This window comes from Asterias rubens, chromosome 7 (genome assembly GCF_902459465.1).
Source record: "Asterias rubens chromosome 7, eAstRub1.3, whole genome shotgun sequence".
NCBI classification, from domain to species: Eukaryota; Metazoa; Echinodermata; class Asteroidea; order Forcipulatida; family Asteriidae; genus Asterias; species Asterias rubens.
Genome location: NC_047068.1, coordinates 13,381,760 through 13,405,875, shown reverse-complemented (window position 1 = coordinate 13,405,875; position 24,116 = coordinate 13,381,760). Strand labels below are relative to the sequence as shown.

The 24,116-nt window shown below is 38.0% G+C and overlaps 2 protein-coding genes across 4 annotated transcripts; one reads left to right on the top strand and one right to left on the bottom strand.

Annotated features, from left to right (window-relative positions):
* The first annotated feature begins 865 nt into the window (after positions 1–865).
* On the top strand, positions 866–12,621 carry LOC117292296 (ribosome biogenesis protein TSR3 homolog). Of its 3 annotated transcripts, none has more exons than XM_033774302.1 (6): positions 866–937; positions 1,653–1,780; positions 3,519–3,735; positions 5,030–5,223; positions 7,065–7,244; positions 11,976–12,621. In XM_033774302.1, the coding sequence occupies exons 2-6, from the start codon at positions 1,669–1,671 to the stop codon at positions 12,509–12,511; spliced, it is 1,239 nt and encodes a 412-aa protein (XP_033630193.1). In that variant the 5' UTR covers positions 866–937; positions 1,653–1,668; the 3' UTR covers positions 12,512–12,621. The 3 variants fall into 3 exon arrangements, with proteins under 3 accessions (XP_033630193.1, XP_033630192.1, XP_033630194.1); XM_033774301.1 differs by having other exon boundaries at positions 901–955; XM_033774303.1 differs by having other exon boundaries at positions 927–968.
* A 277-nt stretch (positions 12,622–12,898) lies between these two features.
* On the bottom strand, positions 12,899–23,872 carry LOC117292295 (DNA excision repair protein ERCC-1-like). The gene is made up of 10 exons (XM_033774300.1): positions 23,642–23,872; positions 22,098–22,462; positions 21,182–21,275; positions 20,538–20,641; positions 19,432–19,531; positions 18,499–18,575; positions 17,687–17,786; positions 15,631–15,702; positions 14,489–14,557; positions 12,899–13,851 (listed from the first exon to the last, which is right to left on the bottom strand). Exons 1-10 carry the CDS (start codon positions 23,828–23,830, stop codon positions 13,654–13,656), a joined length of 1,368 nt encoding a protein of 455 aa, XP_033630191.1. The 5' UTR covers positions 23,831–23,872; the 3' UTR covers positions 12,899–13,653.
* Between the last annotated feature and the right edge of the window lie 244 nt (positions 23,873–24,116).

Genomic DNA, 24,116 nt, shown 5'->3' with positions numbered 1-24,116 from the left:
CCTTGCTAAATAAATAATAGAGCATTCCAGTTCAACTCATGAAAATTAAGTCTCGGCACAATTAATAGTACATCATGATTGCATGTATAAAATTTGGAAAGGTATCCGTATCATCATACTACAACTTACTACAACTTACTCACATATTTAAATTGACAAGTAATTTTTTTAAATTAACAAGTAATTTTGCTCATCAAATGAGATGGTCCTTTTCATAATTTCAAGCCCGTCTGTTTTGCCTTCCCTTTGCTTTGGCCTTTGGTTTGGTTTGCCGTTATAGGGGTTTGGCAAAGGGAATGTCTACCCCCCCCCCCCCAGTGTTTCGCTAAGAGGTCTCTCAGGAAAAATAAATAAATAAATGATCAAACTTTAGATACTAATTTAATTTATAACGAGAAAAAAAAGTGGCGGCAGGATGCAGACATTTTGCCTTTAATTTAATTTTTGGACTCGGAGCTCTGCGTGCAATATGCCAGGGGGAATCACCTGACCGGTTTGCACTTGACTTTGCATATAAAATAAAAATATAAAAAATATGAAAAATTTACAAAACAATAAAATTTAACCCATTTAAAGACACAGCGAGCAATTCAAATCCACACTAATCATGCTCCTCAACTAAGGTCCATTGGATTTCTAAGAAATTGCTCACCCCTTCATTTTGAGGTTGTTCGTCCAGCAAACCATTCGTAAAGAAACCATCATCCATCACTGGAGGTGGCGGTGGAGGGGGAGGAGGTGCCATCTTTACTCTAGTCACTGTAAATGGTATCCGTTATTTTGATTCGATTTGCATTAATTTTTACGTTGGAGCAATGATATTGATGGAGCAGGATACCAATCAATGTTGTCACGAGATTATCCATCAGCACTCGCGGTTTCTCGTGTGATTGGCTTCAATTTAAAGATGGCGGCGCCCATGGGAAGATTGACGTGGGTAAGTCAGTGACAAAACGGAAGTGTAAAGAGTGAGTATAAACGCTTTAAAGTGTGTGAGGTTTTAGTGAATTTATTGAATACCAGGTTTTTATTAAGTATGGGATTGTAATTTCACATATACATGTACACGGACTTGGTTGCTTTTAGAATGCGGTTTTTTAAACTTGCCAATGGCAATGGGCATGGCCATGAATATGAATGATTATGAAAAAAAAATGGAGGTAGAAATTCAGAAATTATTCTTGATTCAATTGACTCGACTGACTCACTGAGTCATGACTTGAGTGCTGCTGCATTGTCATCGAGTTCTTGGCACACAGGCAGACACTGGACAGGGACAGTGTCCATTTCAAAGCATTTTTGCGATGTGATGGTGCTTTGTAATAATAATATTAATAATGTCAACAAAATTACAATTAGTGAAACTCATATTTGTTCAGTTTCAGTTCACTACTACGTACTAGTAGTCTACTAAAGTACTACTACTATTACTAGTGCTAAAATATTAAATTTGGGAAAATGTCTGTATGTGGTACCACGTACCACCACTTTAATTTTAAATAAATTTTTATTTTATGATTTTATTTCATATGCCTGATTCATAAAGCTCTACATATTACAAGTGGCATTAAAAAAAGTTCTGAAATATTTTATTAAGAGTAAGACTTAGCCAGTAAATAAGAGGAACTTTATGAATATTGAATTTATTAAAGGACTAAAAAGTGAGCAATGGGTCGGAAGCGAGGAGGGAAAAGCTCCAAGGCTGCGGCATCAGGAGGGAGAGGTCATCGTCACATACACAAATTTGAAAGAAATTTCAGGGACTACCCGCAGGATGTCGGTAAGAAGTAGGCCTACAAAACAGACTGAAATGTTCCTGATCTTGAACATGTTGGAACTCAGGAAATTAAAGCAAGATCCAGATTCCTCTCTCCCGTTTTTGCTTGAAAATGTTCAAAACCTGCAGAGCCAAACTTTGGCATTGTACCAAGGCATGCTAGCCCCACTGCCGATGCCATCGAAAACCACCTCTTTACCTGGAACCATGTAATTTTGGAGAAGGCAACCCAAGAAATACACAATTGGAGCTTTTGTTTGAGGCCAAGTTTTCCAGTCATTCAGGATTCAAACTTTAAAAACACTTCCTTTCAACCAGTTAACTAGCATAATTTGATTGCAATAAACTGGTTGAACGGAAGTATACTGAAGTAAACTGCGAACCACCCAGTGAGTCGCTCGTTAGATTCTATGGATGACCTAAAACTTGATTTGGCGGGTCGTGTTGCAACGTTATCACCCTGAATATCTGGGCAATACTGATGATTGAATTGTTTCTTGGATTACGAAACGATGGTGTGCCAAGAGATGAAGTTCCCATTCTAATATGAGTATGACATTATGATATTTACATAATAGCCAGGGTCATTAAATGTCATTGAACCATTCTTGGCTTCATCATATTTATTATATCAATCATAGTTAAAGGCAGTGGACACGTTTGGTATTTAGTCAAAATAATTGTTAGCATAAAACCGTACTTGATAACGAGTAATGTCGAGCTGTTGATAGTATAAAACATTGTGAGAAACGGCTCCCTCTGAAGTAACATATTTGAATTTGATTTCGAGACCTTAGATTTTGAGGTCTCGAAATCAAGCATCTGATGAAAGAAAGCACACAACTTTGTGTGACAAGGTGTATTTTTCTTTCGCTATTATCGCGCAATTTCGACGACCAATTGAGCTCAAATTTTCACAGGTTTGTTATTTTATGCATGTTGAGATACGCCAAGTGAAAAGACTGGTCTTTGACAACTACTAATTGTGTCCAGGGTCTTTAAAGGAACACGCTGCCTTGGATCGGTCGAGTTGGTCTTTGAAAAGCGTATGTAACCGTTTGTTATAGATTGCATATGATTAGAAAGATATTTTAAAAGTAGAAATGATCCGCACAAGTATCACTTGATATTGTGTGGTTCTCCTTCTACCTCGTCGCAAACACAGTCGGCCATTTATAAATGGCCGACCGTGTTAGTTCGCAGAGTAAAAGGAAACCCACGCAATTTCGAGGCAAATGTGTGTGGATCATTGTATTCTACTTTTTAAACATCTTTCTAGCCATATGCATTTTATAACAAACGGTTACAAACGCTTTTCAAAGACCAACTCGACCGATCCAAGGCAACAACAAGTTTTTTGTTTTTTTTAACACCAGTGTTGTAGTAAGCCCCTACTTGTACTCGGTACTCATACAAAGTACTCCTAAATATTGTTTTGAGTCCATAAGGTTTGTTTCACAAAATTCATCCATATTCGAAAGTTTAGATTTTTTGGGAGCCTGGTTACAATTAAAATATTCTGGATGCCCCACAATATACATGACATCAACAGGTTACACCCATATCAATGTAGTGTAATTATCTCTTTCCACAGAGCGGGACAATTAAATAATCACCTGAGAAGAAATTGGAAAAGTCTGTCTCCTTAAATGTTTTATTTGAAATGTGAGGTACTTATATCATTACATTTTTATACAAAACCACACTGACAATTGATAATCTACTGTTAAAATCCCATTAGCAAATCCAGATCATCCATCTGGATCAGCTGAAGATGACGATCCCTACAAGATCCCATGCCCCCTGGCCATGTGGGACCTTCAGCACTGCGATCCCAAGAAGTGCACGGGTCGGAAGTTAGCCAGAAAGGGCCTGCTCAGGACACTACGGCTAGCCCAGAGATTCAATGGGGTTATTCTCTCACCTCTGGGAACAAACTGTATCTCACCACAGGACAGGTGCGTCTATTATTATTTAATGTATTCAGGAAGCCTTGGTAATGTAGGAGTATTTAAATATAGATACCCAGGCCTCGGGGTACGGTTGTGTTGCCGCTTTCCAGAATGTTTCATACACTTGGGTGTTATCCATGGCTATATTACAGCTACAGGTTGAAAGCATGGCTTCGGACTAGTACAAAGATACTGACAAATAGACCTTTATCACGCTGTCACCATCTTGGTCATGTTCCCTGTTTCCGTAACAGTAATGAATGCTAACATTCATTGCGCAAACATGGCACCAGACTATTATTTCGTCCAGCCTCAGTTTGGTTACAATAAGTTGGAATGGAGTAAAATCAAGATGGCCACACAGTGATAATGGTCTATAGGGAGACCACAAACATTGGGGTTAGATACTTCAGTTGGTAGAGGGTCTGCATGTTAATCCAGAGGTCATAGGTTCAAGTCCTGCTATTACAGTTACAGGTTGAAAGGCTTCTGATGACTAGTACCGAAACAAAGATATTGACAAATAGGGAGACCACCAACATAGGGCTAATTGTTATCCATGGCTATATTACAGTTACAGGTTGAACGGCTTTTGACTAGTACCGAAACAAAGATATTGACAAATAGGGAGACCACCAACATAGGGCTAATTGTTATCCATGGCTATATTACAGTTACAGGTTGAACGGCTTTTGACTAGTACAAAGATACTGACAAATAGGGAGACCACCAACATAGGGCTAATTGTTATCCATGGCTATATTACAGTTACAGGTTGAACGGCTTTTGACTAGTACAAAGATACTGACAAATAGGGAGACCACCAACATAGGGCTAGATAGCTCAGTTGGTAGAGGGCCTGCACATTAATCCAGAGGTCGCAGGCTCAAGTCCTGCTATATTTTTGTTTCTTTTTGAACCCCAAAATAAATCATTGTACTTTCAGTGTGTAGATTTATAATCAACATTTTTTCAGTATCTTTAGGCCTTATAACACCCCGCATTATATAAATGGAAGATTATTTGTAAATATATATTTGAGATTGCTACAATATAAATGTTCAAGCACTCTGCTGTTTTGACCCTAGCAACGTCTTCCTCAAAGCTTAAAATGACAAAACAACACACACACATGCAATGCATACAGTTGTTAAAAAGGAATGAAAAGAAAGCAACAGAATTCTGTCGGAAGAGAATTCAGAAAGAAGTATTTTGTAAACACACATGATGAGTGTCTGTGAATCATTCAATATTTAGGTTGTATGAAAGTTGACAGTTTTTGTTTTGCGTAATTTTACAGACACATTGTAGAAGAGAAAGGAATCGCTGTGATAGATTGCTCCTGGGCCAAGCTCGAGGAGACGCCATTTGATAAGATGAGGGGAGGTCAGCCAAGACTCCTCCCATACCTCGTTGCCGCAAATCCTATCAACTACGGCAGGCCGTGTAAGCTGTCATGCGTTGAGGCATTCGCTGCAACTTTCTACATAGTCGGTAAGGTTTATTCTAAGAGATTTCTAGCTAGAGTTATAGTTTACAGGCATACTATTCTTCCTACTCTGAATTTTTGCTCTTCAAAAAATCTGGGGAAAAAAACGTTCATTAAATAGCTTAATTAAACTATTGAGGCCTACACCATGCGTACATTTATCTACTAAATAAAGTTGTTCTACTTTTTTTCTGGGGACCAAATATCATGAGTTAAGATCGACTTCAAATAAAAACTGGTTGGCTAATAACAGGTTTCTTTCCCTGCCTTTCACCTCCATGGACCCCGGTTGGATTACGCCTTAGACTAGAGCCTTGAGTGTGAGATGGGTTTACAGTCCCCATGGGGTTACTTTGGATTTCCCCATTTGAGGATTTCCTTAGAGTGAGGAAGGATCTTACTGAATCCAGGCATGTGGCTACCCATGTTTTTTTTTTCTTTTTCTGATTTTAAGATGTTCTCTCTATCCTTGAGCCCTGAAAGAAATAGTCGTGGGAGGCTATTACCAAGGCCCACAAGCCATTTATCAAGAATGTTCACATTTGGCAAATCTCATCCCTGTTGGTTACCATCGTGGTCAAGTGGCTAGACTGCAGGTTGAGTGTTCGAATGCTGTTTTGTAGTACTGAATCTTAATTGATTAATTTGTGCAATTCATAATCATTGATGAAAAGCCATTATACACTTTCGGTAAACAGTATTATCCAAGGCCCACACTTCTTGTATCACAACTTATATATAAAATAACAAACCTGTGGAAATTTGGGCTCAATCAGTCATTGGAGTCGGGAGAAAATAACGGGAAAACCCACCCTTGTTTTCGCACGTTTCGCCGTGTCATGACATGTGTTTACTATAAATCCATAATTCTCGTGGTAGAGAATTGATAACTGTTTTAATGTTTTCTCAAAAAGTAAAGCATTTCATGGAATAATATTTCAAGAGAAGTCTTTCACCATTACCTTCTGTAAACCCTGTAAGTTATTTGTAAATCTGTGACCTTTTGTTTTTTTACTGTTCTGAAAGTGTATAATGGCTTTAAACCAATGTTTGTATGTGTGAGATTAGCTGTTGCCAGCTTGATGTTTCTACCTACTTTGTGGGCTTTGACAAAATCTCTTGTTTGGGAGATCATTTTAACAAACAAAGTGGACTAATGAACATTCTGAGTTGATACATTCTGGAGGATCATTTGTGTATAATGACACTTCAGACCGAATTCCGCGCTTACGATCACGTTTCCCGCCTACAAGCCAGCGCGCCGAATTTCTGCGCTAGCCTTGTAAGCTTAGAATGCCTAGTAACGTTTAGTATGCACGGGCAGAAGCCCAAATTCGCCGCTAACCCGTGAAATACGCTTGCCGTAAGCACAGAATTCCCTGCTTCAGTAAGCGCCGATTCTGTGCTTACAGTAAGCAGAGCCATGAAATTGGGCCCTGATATTCTTCCTACTTTAGACTGATTTCTGATTTGTTTTTGCCCTGAATCTTAAATCTGAAAAAAAATTGTGATCAAATAGCCTGAATAGAGAAGTTTAAAGTTGACACATATGTCTACATGTAGGTTAGTCCTCGTACTCTATGAAATGTTCCTACTTTTAGTCCAAGGTTCATATATCATGCCTTACACTTGGAGGAAGAAAGTGATTTTTACACAATTCCTTGTACTCTAGGTCTGCCTGAGTCCCCAAGTGGGGACCAGGTTTATAGTGACACTTTTGGGAAGAAATGAATTTTTACACAATTCCTTGTACTCTAGGTCTGCCTGAGTCCCCAAGTGGGGACCAGGTTTATAGTGACACTTTTGGGAAGAAATGAATTTTTACACAAAGTTTCTTGTACTCTAGGTCTGCCTGAGTATGGCATGCAGCTTCTGAAACGATTCAAGTGGGGACCAGGTTTCTACCAGCTCAACCAGGAAGTTCTTGATAACTATGCGGCTTGTAAGACCAGCGCTGATGTAATTGAAGCACAGAGCAAATGGATGGAGAAGTTACAACAAGAAGATGCACAGAGATACAATACTGGTAGGTTAAGGCAGTCTCCTGACGATGACTAAAGCAAGCTAGTCGAAATGTTGAGACCGATGGGAGACTTTTAGACAGTCCTTTTTCACAGAGCACGTGCTCAGACCTACGCGCGCAATACTGTGCATGCGCTCGCATGCTCCGAGCCGCAAAAGCGAACTATTACGTCTGCTGCCGCCAGCGTCCACTCACGCGACGGTAGTGAAGTTTATAATGAGAAGTCCCTTTGATCCACTAAAGCTAAAGTAGTAGTCCTGGCCGATTTTCTACCTTCCGCCCAGGTAGTAGTTAAAAAGCAGGACAGTGCTTTGTAAGCAGGACAGTGCTTTTTAGAACTGAAAAGTTTCCAGAATTCTGAAAATGTCCTCCACAAGAGAACATACTGTAATCTACCTAGCAAGTAGATACACACATTGTGTTACCGCAAACCAAGATTAATTCTCTTGACCCTTACCCCATTGATATTTAATAATAATAATAATAATAATAATATTTCACAGAAAGACTATCATTTTATCTCTCAATCAACAAAAGGTGAACAGCATAACAGAGGAGAATAACCGCCTTAGAAAAAAAACTTGGTTAATCTCCCTTCAGTACTCTTATTAGAGAGACCGTTTTATTTAGATGACCTCAAGCCATTATACATGTTTAAATGTGCACCTGTGGTTCATTTAAAGACAGTGTGAGGCAGGCGGCGGGCATGTGTCAAAGCCCATTAACTCACAAAAAAAAGCTTTTCTGTGTGTAATAATTGTTTCCCTCATACACAGCTCAAACTGCAACAGCACTGCACTGCTCAGCAAGTGCTTTGCACATAAACAACAATACCATCAATTTTGAATACTAATGCATAATGCTATACAGTAGATGCATATTAACACAGTGAGGTATTGTGATCTCCTGCACTAAAAGGGTTTAGGTACTTTTTGTACGACACAAAACACAATGTCAACCGATTTACATTACACTGCTTGAAGATAGTGAAGGTAGAAAGATTCCCCAAAAAAATTATTTGCCGAGCTGCTGTAGTTTTTGAGAAATGAGTAAAACTAAGTCACTAAAAAATTTTGTTGTCTCAGGAGACGAAAATTATTTTAGCATGTACAACGTATTTACGCGACTCTCCTACAAGGCACTGTACACGTTCGGTAATTGTCAAAGACCAGTACTCTCACTTGGTGTATTCCATCAGAAGCATAAAATAACAAGCCTGTGAAAATTTGGGCTCAATCGGACATCGATATTGTGAGAAAATGATGACAGAAAAAACACCCTTGTTGAACAAATTTGTGTGCTTTCAGATAGGAATAAAAGACTTCTAGCAAGAAGTCTTTTATTATTTTAGTGAGAAATTACCTCTTTCTCAAAAACTATCTTACTTCATAGGGAGCCGTTTGTCACAATATTTTATACTATCAACAGCTCTCCAATGCTCGTTACGAAGTGAGTTTTTGAAGTAATGTTTGTTCTGAGTAGTTACCAAATGTGTACCTTCCCTTTAATACATTGCTCTGTGATTTTTTCTAGCTAGAAGTCTTTTATTATTTTAGTGAGAAATATCCTCTTTCTCAAAAAATATCTTACTTCATAGGGAGCGGTTTCTCACAATATTTTATACTATCAACAGCTCTCCAATGCTCGTTACGAAGTCAGTTTTTGAAGTAATGTTTGTTTTGAGTAATTACCAAACGTGTACCTTCCCTTTAATACATTGCTCTGTGATTTTTTTTTTCTGAAAAACTTCATGACTAATGAAGCTGAAACTTCTACAAGTAAATGACATCTTCATTCACAGTGAGTAGGGATTCATGTCATGGCAATAAACTTCATCTACAAAAGGTTTCAAAAGCCTTTAAGGATTACCTGACTGTTGTTGTGCATTGCAAACCGCACTCCTAAGTCCACTTTGCCACCACATATTCTTCCCTTGTAGCACCCCATCACTTACAAACACTTCACTGGGGAGGTTCAGAGAATTTAGTTTATTGTGAAACTTGATCAACGGAAATTATTAATCAAGGAGAGTTGACCTTATGAGAGAAAGTTCATCATGGCTAATTAACCCTCTATTAAAGGCAGTGAACACTATTGGTAATTACTCAAAATAATTATTAGCATAAAACCTTTCTTGGTGACGAGTAATGGGGAGAGGTTGATGGTATAAAACATCGTGAGAAACGGCTCCCTCTGAAGTGCCATAGTTTTCGAGAAAGAAGTAATTTTCCATGAATTTGATTTCGAGACCTCAGATTTAGAACTTGAGGTCTCGAAATCAACCATCTAAACACACACAACTTCTTGTGACCAGGGTGTTTTTTTCTTTCATTATTATCTCGCAAGTTCGATGACCGATTGAGCTCAAATTTTCACAGGTTTGTTATTTTATGCATATGTTGAGATACACCAACTGTGAAGGCTAGTATTTGACAATTACCAATAGTGTCCACTGCCTTTAAATAACTACCAGAATAGCATTCAGAAATAACGCAGTGCTTTGTATTACATACACCAGAGTCCCGGTTCCTGTCATGTCCTTCTAGTCTGGGAAAAGCTGTCATTTAACATTTATAAAAAGAAGACGTCATTTTTAACTGCAAAAAAGGTTGACCCTCAGTGTATTACAGTATACAATATTATCAACAACAAATAGGTGTAGGAGGTGCGTGTAAAACCAAAAGCAATATTCTTTATCCTTGATGCATCATTGCATCATTTAAAGGTGCTGGACACTATTGGTAATTACTAAAATAATTTGCTAGCAAACAAATTTACTTGGTAACGAGCAAAGGAGAGCTGTTGGTAGTACAACACATGTGAAAAAAAAAGCTCCCTCTGAAGTGTCATAGTTTTTGAAAAAGAGGTAATTTCTTACTCAAATATTAAGTAGGCATCTTATCTAAAGCACACTAATTTGTGCAACAAAGACGTTTTTTCGTTCATAATTCTCTTTCACTTTGATGACCAATTACATCAAAATTGTCACAGGTTTGTTATTTTATGCATATGTTGGGATACACCAATGAGAATACTGGTCTTTGACAATTACCAAAGGTATCCAGTGCCTTTAACTGACCCCAAACTAGTTCTCCACAATCCTTCTCCCTTGGTTTGATGGACTGCACAGCCAGTTCAGCCATGTTAACGTTAACGTTAACGTTAACCTTGGTATGGGTCAGGCATTCTAATCTTAGTGTGAAGGTCTCGATCTTGAAATAAAATAGATGAAATATTCTGACAGATGAAAAGATTCTCGTAAGGGTTAAAGGTAATGAACCTCCCCAAAAAATAAAAAGTGTAGTTCTAATCCAAAAGCCTTCTTTTTATAAAGGTCACAAAGAACATCATGCGAAATTATGCCCCAACGATCAGAAATCAACATAAAAGTATGTCAATAAATCAAGACTCTCCTGGATTTGTCACAAGAGGGCCAACACACTATCAACCACGAACCGCTATCACTCCAAGAACTGATAGCAGTTCTCGGAGTGATAGCAGTTCATGGTTGATAGCGCGCCCTCTTGTGACAAATCCAGGAGAGTCTTGAACCAAGACAAGAACTCACCTAAAGGCAAGTTTTAGAGATTCAAATATCTGTGGTGTCCGTATCTAAACATGCTAAATGCTGCAGCCAGAGATGCGGTTGGTACCTGCAGTCACCTCGCTATTTGTAGATGGATTCATTGTTTTTTATTATACCGAGACAGTTTTTTCCTGTTTTCTCAACAAGTAGAAAGCTAAACCTTCACATTTATTGTATCTTTCTTGATAATTTTGCCTGTAAATCATCATTACGTTGACAACCAAATGATGACCCTACCTATAAAGAGTAATTAAAAAAAATTCACGCAAAATCACACAACCCAAGAGAAGTCGACGGTTGTTGCGTCAACGGACAGTAGCCTCTGACGATTGATGTTTAGAAAAGGTCAGGCTTCCCCAATGATGTGCAACATTCTCTTACAATCACAGGATGACTTTTGATCATATCTTTCTGATCTTTAAAAAAAAAGAACAAACAAATCTTCTGACCAGAATATCCCCTTAATTAGATTGTGGCTGTCCGCAGTTCTCGATTGTTTTCAAGAGTGTGGGAGGCTACAGCCACTCTGAGTCAGCCAGCAGGAAGTGGTGATATCACTGTGTGTAATCGACAACTACCTTGCCCCTTCATTTGCATCTCTCTGCTTTTAACACGTGGTGTCCGTTTTATATTTGGCATAGCAGCTGCTGTATCGTTCGACAGGAAGAGAAGGGGTTTACTGCATACACTGGGGCTTGGTGCCACATTTCTCACTGATCGGCCTGGGTTCGCTTTCACATTCACAAAGCACTACGATTCATCTAAAGCCGAGTTGTCAGATCTAAGTGACTTGTATTGTGACATCACACAAAAAAATTAAAATGTGTCAAATTTGGACTTGGTTTACATTAATCTGTTGGTCTATGTACATGTAGGGTATATATTCTCAAAGTATGATGGACCATTTGAAACTTCCATCTTGAAAGTGTGAACACTAAAAGTCCCATTCAGGGATGTGATTGGCAGTTTAAAAAAACCTGAACTTTGAGCTCAAAGCAGTAAATCTTGATAGAGCGCAAAAGATTGTTAGCACAAAGCCTGTTAACATACATTTATGTTTGGTTTTAAAAACTCTACTCTGCTGTTTGGGGCCTTCTATATATGGTTTTATCTTCCTTAGTTGATGTTAAATTTTTTCTTCATTTCAGATCTTATGGACCTTGACATGGAGAAGGAAACTTGTAATTTGAATCGGCAACCTCAGTACTCGATGCCAGATTCAGAGTCCGGAGACTCCTCAGAGGAGGACTCTGAAGAAGAAGAGGAGGTCGACGAGGAGGACGATGAGGAAAGTGAAGATGATGATGCGGACAACGATGCAGAAGATCAAGATGTCGTGGATGAGGAGCAGCCACAAATTGTGAAAGGAGACACAGAAGATAAAATGGATGGGGCAGAGGCAAGAAGCATCAAGAAGAAAGACTCGAACATCCCTAGAGAATCTTTAGATCATCCAGCAGATGGAGATGCTGCCAATGTAGAGAGTGGAACAATTCAAAAGCGACGGGATGATCTTCAGAACAAATGCAGTGACTCGGACCTTACTAGACAAACCGCTTCTCTCAATGAAGAGAGGACTCACGGCAAGGATGAGATCTTAAGAACTCAGAGTGAAAAACTGAAGGAGGGTTTGTCCGATGAAATCAGTGAATCATTAGAATGCATTAGCATTACGAAAGAATAGGGCCCCCAATAGTCAACTCTCAAAAACCTTAAAAACCATGGTGCTATGTAAAAGGAGGAGGTCTCATAAATCAAAAACGTAGTCCCACATAATCCTTGCAGGAAAATAACAATAACAAATTCTTATATAGCGCATTTCACAATAACCGTATCAATGCTCTTTACATTAGTGCCCTGGTCATAGGGCCAATAACATCCCTGTAATGTTTCTCAGCTCCCAAGGGAGTATACAGCCCTGAGCTGCCTGTAAGGCGCTTGTGGCTTTTTCATACACAATATCGATATCAACCCCTACCCTCGCAGGTACTGGGCCATTTATACCCCTGGGTGAAGAGAAGCAATTACAGTAAAGTATCTTGCTCAAGGACACAAGTGCCACGACCTGGATTCGAACCCTCACTCCGGTGAATTAGCACCAGAACTTGAATTCGATGCTTCTAACCACTCGGCCATGACACTCTACTGAATATTGAAGCAACTTGAGCATCATGTGCATGTATGAGCACTAGAAGCCACAGTTTATAATAAAATACATCATAAGCACTGGCAACAATAAAATGAATTCAATCAAGATATGGTTTCAATAAAAATAAACAACATTTTATTTCTTCTTTTCCCTGAATATTTCATTCGTGCACTGTTCATTTCTATCACTAAATTCTAACCACAAACTCATAAATTAGAAATGTATTATTGAAAATGTGAATTGAACAGACGAGTAAAATACTAAGTATCAAATATTTCCTCAATTATCAAACTAAGTAAAAACAGCTCGACAGGAGGACTAGACTTTTAAGTCGTGGGTGTCAATGGAACAGGCATATATTAGTCTCATATTTTGGTGCGAAATCTGTGTGTTTGCTTTAAAAACCAATACAGTAAATGTATGTCGGTTAGCCCTCGTGCTCAATAAGAAATTCCAGGGAAACCAACGCATTCAAGTAGGGACTGAAAACCCAATCCACAAAAGTGCATTATGTCAACTTTGTCTCCAAAATAGAGTTACCTTATACATTCCATGGCATATCCTGGTAGGCAAGTAATTCACTGGTCGTATGCAAAACATCATGCCCGATGTGCTTTTGTGAAAATATTGGCAACTTTGATGAGCTCTTTGGTCTAAATTCGAGGAGTGTTTGTTCATCATGAGATAGCAGAGGATGCTGCAGTTTCTGTTGATGTTGATGCTACAGCTGCAGCACTTTCTCCATCTGCTGCTGTCACTTCTTCAGTCTTGTCTTCAGTCTGCTTTTTTTCTTCATTTTCATTTGCTGAAGTCTTCTGTGGCTTCTTGTTGGCTTTCAAGAAAGGCTCATGAAGGATATTGAAGAGTTTCTTTGCCTAGGAGAAGCACAGAATAGCAAAGCACTCGATGATGTCATATGTTCATTAGGAAGTGAATTATTTTTCATTCTGATGGAGTTGTATGTAGAAACAAGAGCAATAGTAATAGCTAATTTTTACATAGCGCATTACATCAACAAATAATCTCAATGCACTTAAAAAATTATTAGTTAGTTATCACTCTGACAACATTTCTTTTGTTTAAATTACCTTAAAAGCACTGGACATGTTTGGAAATTATCAAAGACCAATATTCTCACTTGGTGTATCCAAACTAAGTATTAAAATAAAAAACCTGTGAAAAATTGGGTTCATTCGGTCATCGAAGTTGCAAGAGAATATTGAAAGAAAAAACACCCTTGTGGGCTTTCAGATTCAAAATAAAGAGCTTCAGCCAAGTCTTTTTTTTTATTTGAGTGAGAAATTACCCCTTTCTCAAAAACTATGTTCCTACAGTGGGAGCCAGCTCTCACAATGTTTTATACTATCAACAGCTCTTCATTACTCATTACCAAGTAAGTTTTCATGGCAACTATTTTTTGAGTAATTACAAATAGTGTCAAGTGCCTTGCCCTAATGGGTTCCAAGTACAAATGCTTCTGGGGGATAAATTAACCTTAATTTGAATGCATACCTTCTGTGGGCCGAATCCTGGGCACAGGTATAGGTCTTCTTGAGATGCTGAGATGATCTTCTCAAATGTCTGTAAATGGGAACAAGTCACATGATAAAAAAAACATTTCACATTGTTACTTTTGACTGCCTCTGCTTTAGATCGAACCTTCTCTTCGCAAGTTACATCAAGATCGATGTCTATCCCTAGGATGGTTCATGCTTGTTTCACAACCAATTCCATTTTACCAATATCTTGTTTTCTTGCTCCAATGTACCAAACAACACAGTCATGAGTAATAGCACTCTCAATAACAGATGAGTAAAACAGAATCATAATTTCCCTGTCTACATGAAAATAATTCAATTTACGCAAAAAAATACATTAACCGACAGCCCTTTGTGATGAGCGCTGAGCAATGATTACTCCAATTCAATTGATTGTCAATTATTGTGCCCAGGTATTTGTAGTTTTGCGCTACTTTAAGCCAAGAGTTTAGTTTGCTTGAAAATAAATTATCACATGTGAACTTTTGGAATAGAATAATAATATAGAAACATTTCTAGTGCACCATGTCTGTCAATCATGACACTCATTAGAACTCAATACTCATTAATAATAATAATGAACCATTTTTGTAGAGTGCATATCAAAATCACAGAGAAGTCCCTATGCGCTTTGAGATGAAAACAAAAGAGAAGTAAAAGTTAAAAGAGATGTGAAGTAAATACAAAAGCAAAATTTAGTTGATACAGAAAGAAGTACTGAAGGCTATTGCAAAAATAAATGTGTTTTTAACTATGTCTTAAATAAATTCACTGTTTGAGCTTGTTTTATGTTGTCCGGAAGACTATTCCATAATTCTGCTGCTGCTGCTGCAAAAGCTCTGGCCCCATAAAACTTAGTAAAAGTCGAGGGACAAACTAAGAGAGACCTGGATTTAGAGCGGAGATTACGAACTGGATGATATTTTTGGTCGAGTTCCTGGGTCATTAGAACTCGATAACCAAAGTTTGAGAGCTATGGTTTCTGAAATAGATATGAAACTCAACCTTACAGGAGTACATGTTACCATCTCAAACAAGTATTAAACCAAAAACCAAAACTCTTAAGTACTTTATTGCACTACAATGAACATGAAATGAACATGAGTGAACAATTACCCCAAATGTTGAGACCAATGTAACTGCATCTGTCTTATTGACAGATCTGACTGTACTTAAAACATCGGTCACCTGTGGAACAAAACAAACACAGGTTTTCTTTTAGACATTAGAGATACGCAAATATATTTGTATTTTTGTATGTCCATAATGTTTTGGTAATGTTTTAAACATTTCAAGTATGTTGTTGCTATGTGCTTTTGATGTTTTTTAAAGCCTGATTAAAAAAATAAAAAGAAATTTTTATAGTTTCAAGGATTACAAAGAACATAACTTTCAATTAATCCTATTTCATATTGGTTGCTTATTAAAGTTGCATGACCCAATTTTTGCCGAAAGACTCTTTTGATTATTTATTTTTCTACGAACAAATATTGACAGATGATGCAGTTTCAAAACAAAATCAAATACAAAAACTTTTGCAATGTCTTGACATGCGTAAATTTGACATGCAAAATAATATTTGTTCCTGGCTGATAGACGTGGGAAATATCGGTATCACAATCATTTGTTCTAAAATCTATAAAAAAAAATAGCTTTTTAAAATGTCAATCTTTGTTTCAAAAGGAAGTTATGGATAAAATAATCAAGCCTGCTTTGAAATTCAGACCAGGCATCTTTAATTATTAGTCAAGAGCCGATTTCAACATGATTATCACTTATAATGAAAATAACAGCATTTAACTTGTCCATAAAAAGGTAAGAACACTATATACATTATTAAAAGCTAAACAAATGCTGAAAAGATATTTTATACAAATCAAACCAGGCAAAACTTTAAAAAAAAAATTGTGGAAGTGTCATGGCCGAGCGGTTAAGAGCACCGAATTCAAACTCTGGTGTTTATGATCAGCAGAGTGTGGGTTCGAATCCCCAGCTGTGACACTTGTGTCTTTTAATAAGCAAGACACTTAACCATTGCTTCGTCCTTCAGATGGGACGAACGCCGTTGGTTCCATGTGTTGTGTAACAAATGTAAAACTCAGCGCCTTGAGTACCTTGTTTGGTAGAAACGTGCGCTATATAAGACTTCGATATTTTTATTATTATAATTCAAAGCAGAAAAGCATGAATCAACAATTACAAAATTATTAATATAAATTTATCTTAAAACCCATAACCAAGTAAAAGAAGCAGAGACACAACAATACTACAGGGCATCAATGTACACAATATGGGTTTTTGTTAACATAGTTAAACAAAATATTTCACAAGGTAAACATAGGTAAAAGGGAGTTAACAGGGAGGGAAAAGACTCAAGAGTTAAACCATTTTTAAGGCTATATGAGGCATTCTATGACCGAACCATAATGCTTCAATCCCAGCCATATCTCCTTGGGCCCCCCCCCCTGCCCCCTTTCAATGTTGGTTCTGATTGCACAGTCTTCTGCATTCCAGTCAACATTAAGCACGGACGGGGGAGAGAATGGTTATTGTCAGGGGAAGTGTACAGGGAATGGTTTTATGTAACGTTAGGAATTGGGTGGCCCAAGCATTTTGGTCGGGATTGTAGGCCCTTTTTCATGTTTTTAAACAGCTACCTGAGCGGAATGTTTTCAACAGGAATGGTATTTTTACTTGTTTATAATGCACTTGTTCACCATTTTAATGTAATTTTGATATGTGTTCACTTCTGAACTTTTCGTAATTATCGAGTAAAAAATCAGGCCCCTACCTAAAGGTTTTTGAAAAACTAAAAACACTTCTGCCGTTGAGAGCGGGCGTCAAAGGACAATGCCGCTGACGTCATTTGTGGGAGTTTGCTTTGTTATACATCCACGCTGCAACAAAGCGGCTTTATCTACTTATGACGTTTAGAGAGTGATTATGTAATGGGGCTTTTCGCAAATCTCGCAGAAAAGCTCTGGACAAGGGCATACAAAATGATTGTTTTTACACAATTGAAACCTATTTATAATCATATGACTCGATTTCCTTATTCATAGAAAACATTTTAAGTGGAATTCAGCAAAGTTCACGACTTGACATTTTCGTTCAAGCAGGTCTTTAACATCAAAGTCTCAAACCCTGGAAATGCCATAATGCATCTGCTTACCTTTGATAGGTAATCTGTGTCTATTTTTTCTTTCAAAGCATCAGCTGACTTATTTTCATATGACTTGTACGTTTCCAAGTATCGTCCAGCCTCTTCAGTACTGTAGTTAATAATCAATACAAAAAGGAACGTCAATAAACACATCAGTAAAGATGTTCATTTTACCAATTCAAATATAATGGATGAAAACTGGAGAACAAACTCACAAATTTGTCGGTGACATTTCACCACTACATTAGTGCTTTCAAACACAATTATAATTGGCATTAGAAAATTTCCGGTCTGGAATAATAATGGCCACAGTCTGAGTTGCCCTTCAAAAGTTTCCCATAAACTTTAAAGTTTTTCCAGATAAACCCTTTGCAAAATAGTAATGGCCTTGCCCTCTTAAAGATGAGAACCCGAGCCTGAACTCCTACCCAATCAATCATTTGATGCTTAACGTACTCATGGAATTCCCTGCTTCGCAAGTGCTGATTCTGCGCTTACAGTAAAAGTTGGGGAGGTAGTTCTTTCTGCTCTTCCAGCCATGCTCCTGATGGATGGTACCTAAGCCTACATTCGTATGGACTGTAAAGGGGTTAACCCTGTTTCAGCCCAGGAGTACATGGCAACGGCCCCTGGAAAGTAGTTGATTGTAGCCCACACCTTGAAGTGGCCTTCAGGCCTTGTGTGTCTGGCGACTTGCATAACGACAATTTTAACAAAAATTTAAAGCAGAGCCTCGAAATTGGTCCCAGTTGTAACTACAATCTCTGTCTACAACAACGACGCTACATAATTCAAGTCTGAATAGAGAATGTAATACTTACCTCCATGCTAGTATAAGAGTACAATCTGACATCAGAGCCATGCGGGCTAGCTCCTTCAGTGAATGGTGTGGATCTTTCTAATCAAAATAATAGAGAAGGTCCAGCAAATTAGAACAAACACAAACTACCCATCAAAGAGCGAGAAAGTCCAACAAATTAAAAACGAACACAAGCTCTCATATAATATACACAAATGTAAATATTTTAATTTTTTTATTCAAAAGTTAAAGTCTAATTACACACAGAATGGACACTGTCACACTAGACTCGGTAAACACACAAACAGCTGACTGAGTCCATTCTCTTACAGTGAATGAAAAAACAATACCCATCAAAGTTTGAAGGAAAAAAAGGATCAACATTTCAAAGTTTTGGTTTTTTTTATTTTTTTAAGTGCAAGCACTTTTTTTTTCTTCATACTTATGCACTCACAACAAACCACAAACATACAAACAAAAATTAGAGGACAAAACATAGAAACTTGATTAAGAAACAATTAATAATTAAGTAAACCGTAAACCTCCACTTTGTGATAAACTTATGCATTGTGTTCGAGCCAGTCGCAATCTTTCTTTATGATTCATAATTAAATTTGACTAAATTAACAACAGAATAAAAATTTTGCCTTTGTTGATTAAACCTACTTCTAAATATCGTCTTCTTTGTCAACAAAATGCAAAGGTAAAAGTAATAAGTCTGGCTGGTCAGTGGTTTGACCAAAAAGAATGGATTTAAAACCTAAAGTTATTTTATAACATTTAAAAGTGTTTAAATTGATTATTCTGAAGGCAGAAATACTGCATTTGAAATTTGACTTCAGTGTATAGTTACATTGCATGGGAGCAAAGAGCACAGAACTGACAAGAGTTTGGAAGATAATGGTAAAGAGGGTGCTCTTCCTGCAAATCAGACAATCAAACAAGCAGACCTTACCACATCAACCTGTACGAGTAGCACCCTGAGTTCATAGTGATGACCAAGATCTTTGAGTCTGTTGTGGATGTAGTTGGGGTTAAGATGGTGGTACCTCAAACTATAACAACAAACAAATTCAGAATAACAATAATAACTTGATAACTATAACAACAAACAAATTCAGAATAACACTAATAATTTCATAACTATAACAACAAACAAATTCAGAATAACACTAATAATTTCATAACTATAAAAACAACAAAATTCAGAATAACACTAATAACTTGATAACTATAACAACAAACAAATTCAGAATAACAATAAATAGTTTGATAACAGAACCCCTACTTCAAAACAAAACAAAAAAAACCATAAATGTACAAAATAAAAATAAGACTTTCTTATAGAGCACATTTCATTTCTGGGAGACCTCTCAATGCGCTTTACAAACAATACAAATGAACAAAATACAAGCGTAATCTACAAATTAAAGGGGCACATCAGCTCACCGTTTATGCAATTTAGTGGTGTAGAATCATAAATAAAATTTGTTTAGATGGCTGCTGTAAAAAAAATCATCAAAATATCACGTTATTTAGCGCAAAATTATTTTAAAAAACCGAAGCGGTAAAAGACCAGCATATATCTTAATCTATTTTGTAGCCCAAATAGCCCAATTCAGCCGGTGTGCCCCTTTAACTTAACAACAACAGATTACAAAAAGGTTGAGCAAACAGATTGGAATTGAGGTGATTTTTTAAGAGATCAGGCTTCATCTGAAAATGAAGGGTAGCAGGAAGAGAGTTCCAATTGTGGGTGGGCTGAAGGCAAAGTACAATTTTTAAAATTCACAATAAAGCACCACAAAGCCAATTAATCAACCAATGTGTGCGGCCTTTATTTGCCCCTTCAATATAGAACCAGAAAGATGCTGAGTAAAACCCAGGTCATACTTCCAGTGAATGCGAATGCGGTACGAACTTTGAGCTGGGACGCCAACAATTTTATTGCATTAGCATTCACAGGAAGTATTAACCAGGCTTACCCGTGAAGTCAATATCTGTGAGATGATTTATGTGTAGATTGATTCAGACTTATTGATAACAGCATGTAATATTTACCTCAGATACAGTGCACATACAGTTCTACCCATCACATAATCAGGCACAATGTCACCAAACTCCCATGGAATGTTACGGATATGCTTCAAAATAGGATTGCCTCGCTGCAAACAAGAAAACAGAAAACAGTTGTTGTCAACTCACTTTAGCAATGCTTCTATAGATGGTTTGCACAGAGCGTCGTCGAACCCATATTTGATGATAAATAATGGAAAAGTGCAAGCGTATAAGCCCTACGCAAAACTCTCAGCCAATGATAGCCTTGCACGCATGCATGTCTCATCAAAGATGGTGGTAAAAATTAAGTTATTTTCAATATTTATGTATTTATTAGTTTTGGTTATACCCATAAACACTGATGTGCGTTAGCGCTGTATACTCAGAACTTTCCCAAGCTCTGTGAAAAAACCCAAAGACATATTAGTTGGAAAGACACTGCTCTAGAATTGCAAAGGTCGTATCCCACCCTGCACCTGAGTAATATGCCTGTGATTTTATTCACAGAACTCGGGAAAGTACCGAGTATAAAGTCACAACTTCAACCAAAAATAATATTCTTTACCCCCGATGCAAAATTTAACATCTAATAAATATTAACATTTGTTTACGATGGGGGGGCCATGAGCAAGATGAATGTTGTTTACCTGTCTTGTATTGACAATGATGCTATTGGCTCCAGTCGGTGCTTTATTACTGATTGATACTGGAGCTGCTAAAATTGCAGTAGATAACATTGGCCTGAAAATAAACCAGCAACATTGACACACTACATTACTATTCACTGGACAGGGGTTGGGACAAAGTTTGAAAAAGAGTGGTCAATACAACGGTTACAAGCCCTGCAGTCTTGTGGAATTTCACTCCAAATTAAAGCGCTGCAACGTTAGACCTGTTTTTTTCTTCTTCTTCTTCTTTCTTTCTATTGCAGCCTTTGTGATTGAAGATAGACGCACTGCCAGACACACTGGATTAAACCCCTTCTATCTCTCTGTAATAATTTTGTACAGGGGTATTTTAAGTGCTTTGATAGTTTTTTTTAACAACACAAGGGACCTACAGCTTTATGTCTCATTCGAAGAATGAAGTGTCTTCCTTAAGGACGCAATTGTGTCACGACCGGGACTCGAACCCACACTCTGCTGATCAGATACAGCAGAGCTTGAGTTTGGTACTTTTAAACTCTCGGCCTCGACACTTTTACAAATACAATAGTAGCGTGTCATAAGAGCACCGGATTCAAGCTCAATGTGTTTGATCAGCAGAGTGTGAGTTTGAGTCCCGGTCGTGAAACTTGTGTTCCTGAGCAAGACAATTACCGGTAAACATAATTGCTTCAAAAATGTGGGGAGGAAGTGCTTTCTGCTCTACCAGTCGGGCTCCTGATGGTTGATACCCAAGTCTACATCTGTATATGGACTGTAAAGGGGGTAACCCTGTTTCAGCCCCTAGAGTAGGTGGCAACGGCCCATGAACAAAAAGTTGATTGTGGCCCACACCTTGAAGTGGCCTTCAGGCCTTGTGTGTCTGGCAACTTGCATAACAAACAAATTTTTAAATTACCTCTTGGCTGGATTCAATGGAGCCTCATAGTCAGGTGCATCTCTCAATGCAGCAAACTTATCAGCAAACGATGAACCAATTTTCCTCTTGGCGCCCTTATCTTGCACATTGTCAGAGGTACTCGGTTCTGTACTCCTATATGCAGTGGAGGCATCAATGTTGAGGTCATTGCCAGTTGACTCCTTTGTGTTGTCAACCTTATTGGTCACATTGTTTTTTTCTTGTACAGCCTGATTGGCTGTCTCAGCTGCTAGTGTGGTTGCATTGGTTGAACTCTCGGATGTCTTGGCTACACTTAGTGAAGTACTCTTTCCACTGGTCGACGTTAGTTGGTTTCCAAATTGGCTCTTGAAGTAGGACTTGACCTGTCAATAGATTCATTTGAACATCAAATTTTATGACAGTTATGTAATAAAAACATAAAGGCCTGATACTTCACAGAGGCAATGAAGGCAATTGCCTCCATTTCGCTGTTCATTGCCTTGGTGCCCTTGAAATGCCACTGTAGAAATTTGCAATTTGTTCATAGGGTGCCCTTAACCAAGGAGAAAATACCAAGTGATGTCCTTGTCCATTCAAAAACGAAGTATACAGGCCTGAACATACATCAATTGACCCTAGCCCTGGTAGGACGTCAGTGCCTCCAACCTGGGCTACATTGACCTCCTTGCACCAACATCAACGCTGCTAACTCTCTGTAGTGCTTGCCGTTTGGTGTCAACTTGTAAACATGTTTTTTAACAACATTGCCTAAAAAGGCACACTACACTGTAACACACTGAAACAATAATCATCACAGCAAACAAAATAAAGATCACATTTCTGTTGTCCCGGTTACTCCTCTCCGGTCAGGCTACGCCCCAAAGCCTTAGATAGCTCCTTGATGTTCCCAAAAGCCCATTTTTTCACATTTCCCCAGTGCTTTGGAAGTGGGGCACGAAAATTTGCTTCAACTTTCAAGCATGAAATTTCTTCCTTGGTAAAAACAGGATTACCAACCGAATTTCCATTTTGTTGCATTTCCTAGTTACTTGTATTCAGCTGTTGTATGGTTATCTTGAAAATCACGTAGAAATTTGGTTGGGAAATCCTGTTTTATCAAAGCGTACCATTTCATGCTAAGCAAATTTTTGTGCTTAGCAGCTCTATGAAATTGGACCCTGGTACAAAGTGGTAGTAGCACGTCAGTCAGCAGTGCCATGAGTATGACTGCACTGAGAGGAGTCCAACCTGGGCCCAATTTCATAGAGCTGCTTAGCACAAATATTTGCTTAGCATGAAATTTCTTCCTTGATAAAAACAGGATAAAAAACCAAATTTCCTTGTGATTTTCAGAATAAGCAAACAACAGCTGAATACCAGTAACAAGAAATATGCAACAAATGGAAACTTGGTTGTCAATCCTATTTTTATCAAGGAAGACATTTAGTAAGTAGCTCTAGTAAGTAATATAGTATGGAATTGGGCCCTGGGCTAAACCATAATATGACAATGACATTGCATTGCATTTGTGGTTACTTTTCTTCAATTCAATGTTAAATCACCTTTGACTTCCCATGCTCCAATCTTGCGATATCCTTCGCAGTTGGAATTGTGAAAAGTTTCTTCTCTTCTTTGTTCCCTTCTCTTCCAAGATCATCACCCATCGTAAACGCGAACTCGATGGTCTTGTGTGTGTGCATGGAGCAATAAACTAGATTGTGTAAGTTCAGTCTCCCACACAGTTGATGCATATGTTTTCATTTTCCCAACTGTAGTTGGGCTGACCCGATTAGTTGGGCCGTTTAACTCCCGTCCCATCTGCAACACTGACTCAATCTTTGGTACAAGCAAGACGAATGTAACGTAACGTGATCACCCAACAGAGGGCGCGCTTTTCTGATTGATAGAACCAATAATAAACTTGCGTAAAGCTGGCTAGCGGGTGATATGGTGCGCTGCCCATGGTAGCAAGGCTGGGAAATAATCCATGCGAAGGAAGAACTGACAATTCGTCTTAAAATGAAATCTTAGTGCTTT

Coding starts and splice junctions, on each gene's coding strand:
- LOC117292296 (XM_033774302.1), top strand. CDS start 1,669: ATGGGTCGGAAGCGAGGAGGGAAAAGCTCCAAGGCTGCGGCATCAGGA. Junction 1,781..3,518: donor GGACTACCCGCAGGATGTCG/GTAAGAAGTAGG, acceptor AAATCCCATTAG/CAAATCCAGATCATCCATCT. Junction 5,224..7,064: donor TGCAACTTTCTACATAGTCG/GTAAGGTTTATT, acceptor CTTGTACTCTAG/GTCTGCCTGAGTATGGCATG.
- LOC117292295 (XM_033774300.1), bottom strand. CDS start 23,830: ATGCATCAACTGTGTGGGAGACTGAACTTACACAATCTAGTTTATTGC. Junction 19,532..20,537: donor GTATGTGCACTGTATCTGAG/GTAAATATTACA, acceptor TTGTTGTTATAG/TTTGAGGTACCACCATCTTA. Junction 13,852..14,488: donor CAGGATTCGGCCCACAGAAG/GTATGCATTCAA, acceptor TGCTTCTCCTAG/GCAAAGAAACTCTTCAATAT.